This window comes from Frankliniella occidentalis, unplaced genomic scaffold (assembly GCF_000697945.3).
Source record: "Frankliniella occidentalis isolate FOCC.00 unplaced genomic scaffold, Focc_3.1 Scaffold537, whole genome shotgun sequence".
NCBI classification, from domain to species: Eukaryota; Metazoa; Arthropoda; class Insecta; order Thysanoptera; family Thripidae; genus Frankliniella; species Frankliniella occidentalis.
Window position 1 is genome coordinate 35,468 of NW_026267654.1, and position 6,489 is coordinate 41,956.

The window sequence follows — 6,489 nt, forward strand, 5'->3', positions numbered from 1 at the left end:
TGTGTAACGGGAGCGCAACACATCGGACTTTGTCGTTAGAAGGCATCGAATAATTGCTGTATATTTACAACGAAAATGTGATTAATTTTGTTAGCAGCACATACTGTATTTTTACAGGCATTACTGTAAAAAAAGCAGCGTTAATGAAAATCTCGGAAACAAAGTTTCCGACCGAAAGCAGTTACTTTTGTTTTGCTCCTGTAAAAAAAAAAAATACGAGTGTCCTGTTATGGAACGAAATGTGTTGTTAACAAAATTAACTTCTCTTTTCTTGTAAATGTACAGAATAGTAATACGCAGTAGTTTTTGTTTTGGGCCAATATGGACCGAATATCACAGGTTTCGATAGGGTCAAATGTGTGTTATAAAACAGGAGTGCCAATCCAGCAGTATGTCGTCAGGTGACAGTTATGTTTAACAGTGTTGTCCAGAAAAAGGATGCTAATTCGTCACTTGATGGATTAAAATCTACATCCTGTTGAGATGTGTACAAAAACGCGTCTTGCTATGGACAATAAAAGACCTTTCAGATTTAGTGTGTGTGCTACCATTTGTTTGCAAATGCCCAGTAAAACCCAAATGGTCAATTTTGGCCCTTTTTGGGCCTTGGCGATGAATGCCACACCAACAGTTTTGGTCTGATCGGGCCAAACTAAGCTGATGCACCATCGATATCGGAGGAGGTATAAGAGTGTTTGGTAAGCGGCTTTCTGATCCATCTCCATACTCTCTAAACGCTTTAACTTTGCATACCATTTAGTGCACTTTCTGTTTAAACACAATGAAGTGTGCTATTTAGGAAAATGAACACGTAACGTGTGCACAACATGCACACTTGTTTTACTAGTGTGGAGATCCAAATTTGTCACTACACAAGATTACATCTTTCAGGATGTGCACTAGGCCATTTCATTTTGGAGGGTCAGGAGTTCGATCATGTCGGAACGCATTTAAAATGAAAATTTAGTCAATCCTAAGGATGGTAGTCGATGTCCGGGGCTTTTGTCACCCCCGGAACCATACGCGCCTCGCGGTCAAAGCTTCTTCACATAGCTTTTGGCGGGTACTACGAGTGTCGTGTTTCAAGCCGCGCTGCGGCGAATCGGTGCCACAGACGACCGCGCCCGTTTCAGTGGAGACTACCTAGGGTATGTACTTCACATCGGACGTGGTTCCGACCGCGCGCCCCACCCCGTTCAGAACAAAGGGCGAAAGTACTCGGAATCTAGGTACTTTGCTCTGGCATGAATACCGTTCATTTTTTTCGTTCGGGGTTTGCGCCCAACTGTAGATTGGACCCATAGCTTTCGAATCGCACTTCGACCGTCCACACCGTTTTATTGAATCACCCCCATAATGCGAGTGGAACGATCCGAGCGGCGCCCGGGGGCGACTCGCCGGTTCGAATCGTGCGCGCGAAACTATGACGCTGGCCTGGCGGGAAGCGGTAGAGTCCGCTCACCGCCGCCGCTGCACCCAGCCAGCGCTCGCTGGGTGGCGCTGCAGGCGCTATCAGCCGAAAATAAGCGGCAGGTGACAGGCGAGTCAGTTGCACAAGGCGGGCCAGCAGCGGTGAGTGGCCGACCAGTGCCTCGATTCCTCATTCTCGGACGATAGCCCCCTGCAGCGCCACCCAGCGAGCGCTGGCTGGGTGCAGCGTTTGGTGTGTTCTCTTGAGTGATTGTGATTATACTGAAGAAGTACTGGATGGATGTGGATAAAAAAGTCGTATTAACTCTTTCATTCCATTTTCATAACTGAGTTTATTTCCGGTCTGAACAGAGAGGAAACATTTACAATTCCGCCGCTAGGGGCGCCGGCATAGGCGCGTAGCCTTTTAGAAACAGAACACGACATCTACCCAAAGGTGAAAAAGCAGTAAACAAACCAACACAAAAACAAGCCTTTGACAGGAGAGAACTTTTTGTGAAGTTGAACATACACAAGTTCATTATCTCTGCAATGATTTTTATGAGAAGATTGATAAACAGGTAACAATCGGGTTAGCAAAGTTTAGGTTTAAATGAGAACAACATTTTGTTTGGGGCCTTGCCTGTAACAGTGTTAGGCGTATTCCTGTAGTTGAACAAAAACTTGCTAAGAACCACTGAAAGCTCCGAACTTGTGATAGACTCATTGGCTAGGATTTTACCCAAACCTTTCTTGGCTATGTCTACGTTTCTCTCAGCGAGGCCATTGCTGGATGGGTAGTAGACAGGGGAATGCAAGAGAGTGAAATTATAGGATGTACAGAAATCAGCATAGTCGTTGGAATCGAAAGGAGGTCCAGTATCACTGACCAAAGTACCAGGCAAACCAAACATAGCAAATATTGACATGAACACACTATTAACCTCAAGAGCAGTACGACACTTGAAACCTATACACACGGAGTTCGTGGAGGCTCCGTATAAACACGCAGTTCCCGGGGGCTCGGTACAAACACGGAGTTCAGCAGGCCGCCGTATAGAGTCGTAACTATGTTTTTTGAAAATGTCAAGTTATGAAGTGCGTCGGATAGAGAAAACCAAGGGCCACCGATCAGCGAAAACCGCATTTCGATATGTCAATTTGTTCAAATGTAATTCTGGTCTGAAAATCCAGCCGCCCATAAGGCGCAATGTAAATCCAAAACTTTGAAGCGCTACACCTCAGAACTAACTTTCAAGCACTTACGACGTTAAACGGGGACCCGCTGAACTGCGTGTCTGTACGGAGCTGCCTGGAACTACGGGTTTATACGGAGACTCCACGAACTCCGTGCTTGTAGGTTTCAAGTGTCGAGAAGTCCTAGTTATAACAGAGATATGTGACCACTTTGAATAGGAAGCTACAAACAGAAAGAAGGTACGTGAATGGAAATCAAAAAAGTCAACATGAACTCTTTGGAATGGAGTAGTGGCTGGTGTCCACTGTAAATACATTTTAGCCACAGGAAAATTAACCAAGGAACACGAATCACAGTTGCGAACCATGGTCTCAATATCTGAGTTCAAGGAGGGCCAATATATTAAGGAACGAGGAAGAGCCTTGGATCGAACCATACTAGGATGACCTTCATGAATCAGTTTTAATACACAGGACTGTGTAGAGGGAGGAATAATGACTCAAGCATTAAACATAAAACAACCATCAACAATTGTAATGTCATCCCTCAGACGAGCAAAATGGTCAAGATCGGGGTTTGGATATTTTCTGTGCCACCCAATTCTAGCACAAGAGAGTAATTTATCTTTGGCGGTTTCTGCAGGTACCACCGCAGATGTAACAGGTAACAAGGTTAACACTCTAACATGAAAGACATCAGCAATCTTACATCTAAGATTAGGAAGACGAGATAAGGCGTCTGCAACCTTCAGAAATTCTGATTTTTTATGGATAAGTTTATAACTATAACCTTGCAAGATTGCAGCCCAATGTTGCAACCTGTGACCAGTACGAGTCGGGAGACCTCGGGTGTCACCTAAAATCCTTTGTACTGCAAATTATCAGTAATTAGCACAAATGGGCGTCCGCAGATGAATCTATGGAATTTATTAATCGCAAACACAACCGCGAGGGCCTCCCTATCTATTTGGGCATGGTTTTGTTGAGCAGTAGTAAGAGACCTGGAAGCATACATAATTAACACAAACACAAACAAACAAAAGCAGTATCAAGCCAAGGCTAAATTATGAACAGAATTATCCCTAATGAAACAAACAACAACTTATTGCTCCACGACCCCTGAACGTAATAATTAGAGATTTAAATTAGTGAGTAGCTCTTCAAACTGTCATCGTATGTGTCGCCGAAGTTGCAGGAAACTCCCAATTCTTGGAGAACAGACACGTACTCAAAGACGCTTTCGGCTGTGCGCTGCATGCGCTGACGGAATATCAGGCGATTAGCTTCAACAAAGCTAAGAGATTCATACTGCTGCTTGAGCACTGCAACTAATTCAGAAAGTGCATAACTCTCCGGAGGAGTAGGCGAACCTGCCATATGAATGATTCGCTTGCCCAAGGATGCTAGAAAGAGCGTTCTTCTACGAGTAGCGAGCATACGTGGCCATGTTCATCCGGTTCATCTTCAGGTGCGATTCCATAAGTCGCACAAAACATGTTGAAAGAGGCGTACCAGTGTGGAAAGAGCTCGCCGCCGTCAGAAGGATCGAACTTGTCTATTGATCCAATGGTGCCCAAGACCACAATAGGTTGCTGACCGGCGGCCATCTTCACTTACTTGCGGGGTCAATGTTCTTGATAGGGAAGATTGCTTGTTCTTCAAGAAACCGATGAGGTAGAGCTGGGCCCCCACGGGAGTCCGAAAAAGAAAGATCCTCGTCGCTAATTTGATGTTTTCTCTTGAGTGATTATACTGAAGAAGTACTGAATGGATGTGGATAATAAAGTCGTATTACCTCTTTCATTCCATATTCATAACTGAGTTTATTTCCGGTCTGAACAGAGAGGACGCATTTACAATTCCGCCGCTAGGGGTCTGGCATAGGCGCGTAGCCTTATAGAAACAGAACCCGACACAGCGCTGGTAAGCGGACTATATCGCTTCCCGCCAGGCCAGCGCCATAGTTTCACGCGTATGATTCGAACCGGCGAGTCGCCGCCGGGCGCCGCCCGGATCGTTCCACTCGCATTATGGGTGTGATGCAATAAAATGGTGTGGACGGTCGAAGTGCGATTCGAAAGCTATGGGTCCAAGCTACATTCCGGCGCAAACCATGACCGAAAAAATTGAACGGTACTCCTCGTGCTAGAGCGAAGTACCTAGATTCCGAGTATTTACGCCCTACGTTCTGAGTGGTGGCACCGATTCGCCGCAGCGCGGCTTGAAACACGACACTCGTGGTAACCGCCAAAAGCGATGTGAAGCTTTGACCGCGAGGCGCGTATGGTTCCGGGGGTCGTAAATACCTCGGACAACGACTACTATCCTTAGAATTGAGTGTAGTTTCATTTAAAATGCGTTCTTGCTTACCGATTTTTTTTTGGAGACAGCCTAATGTGCACGCACAGATAAATCTTGTAATAGGCCAAAATTTCCCCAAAAGTAAGAAGCATAAGATGAGCCGGTAAGCGTGTGTATGATGTTATATTGGCCCTGAATGTAACTGCGCGTGTCTTAATAAAACACTTTTTCGTCTTAGACCTCAAGTGAAAATCGACCGACACTGCAGCTGACCGTAAAGACGCGCCAAACTCAGGGCCGGCGTGGGGCAGCAGGCCGTGGCGGGGCCGGAGGTGAAGCAGGCACAGATGGTGCGATGGTGGAGTACACAGATCACTACTTCTTCTTCATCAAATATAAATCAAAGGTAAGTCGCTAGCATTTGACACATCGCACCATCCTATGAACGCAGAGCTTCATTTTAAGGGCAACTATTAAATTACTACTTTACGAAAAAAGGACTTAATGGTGGGGATCAACTTTGTTTGATGTGCTGCTGGCTACTCGGAAGAGGGGAATTCGTTCCCTGAACTAAAATATCAGTTAATTTTACGATGACTCAGAGTTTTTTTAGTTTCAAAACTGTATGTAGTGATTAGCAACCGAAATATAGTTGCAGGGGACGACCATAAGAGATGTTGTACTCTAAACTTGTAAATATTCACACTGTAAAAAAAATTAGAGGGAATTTTCCCCTCCCCGCGTGGCAACGCTCCTTTGCCAGCTAGTGTTCGGTAAATTTACAGACCCAAATAGCCAGGAAATCCCCGGCCTACTGGTGGGGAAATTAACAAGCCAATGTGGTTGGGAAAGGAGTCTTTCCAACCCACCCAAGTAAATTTACTACGTGGGCAGGAAAGGAGTCTTGACTCACTCACCGTCACCAAATTTACCATTGCGCGCGTGTGAGGATGACTTTCGTGCCCACCACATGCTAATATCCAGCCCAGGACAAGGATGGCGGCGTTGCCACACCACTAGCACGGAAATTTCATCTCCGATAGCAGTCCTTAGGAGCAAAGTGCGAGTTTTACCTAATGCTCTCGGGCCGACTGGACTGTATAATAGTCCACCGATTTCCGAAATCAATTTCAAAAATTTGATCATCGATCTCAAGATGAGAACTTGTCATAGCAGCAACACGTGAAGCCAAAAGTCATATGGGAAGTACGCAAGCACTGTAAAAAAAATCCATCTTAATTTTAAGAACACGTGTTTGGAAGCAATTTACAAAACAAATTTGCTCTTAAATTTAAGAACAAATGTTTTATGAAAATTAAGAACATGTTTTGAAAATTAAGAACGTGTTATGAAACGACAAAAATGCTTTACTTTTCCAGCCTAACGCAAATCTGGAAAATATTTAGTTCTTGTTCGATTCGAACCTCGGACCTTTGGGTTCGGATCCTGACGCCTTAGACCGCGCGGCTGTCGGGACATACCTGTGAAGGGAACGCTCGCACCCGACCTTATGCGGCGCTCCGCCCAGGGGCATTCCCAGAATAGCTATGTGCTTGGTCGGACGGCGTATGTTTGTTAACT

General features: G+C 45.2%; 1 protein-coding gene across 1 annotated transcript in view; it reads left to right on the top strand.

Moving 5' to 3' along the window:
* Positions 1-5,436, top strand: part of LOC127751522 (uncharacterized) — a 40,226-nt gene extending 34,790 nt beyond the window's left edge. Inside the window, exons 14-15 of the mRNA XM_052275199.1 lie at positions 5,147-5,314; positions 5,407-5,436. Of these exons, the coding sequence (XP_052131159.1) occupies positions 5,147-5,314; positions 5,407-5,436 (198 nt within the window). The remainder of the gene's footprint in view (positions 1-5,146; positions 5,315-5,406) is intronic.
* Positions 5,437-6,489: the final 1,053 nt, after the last annotated feature.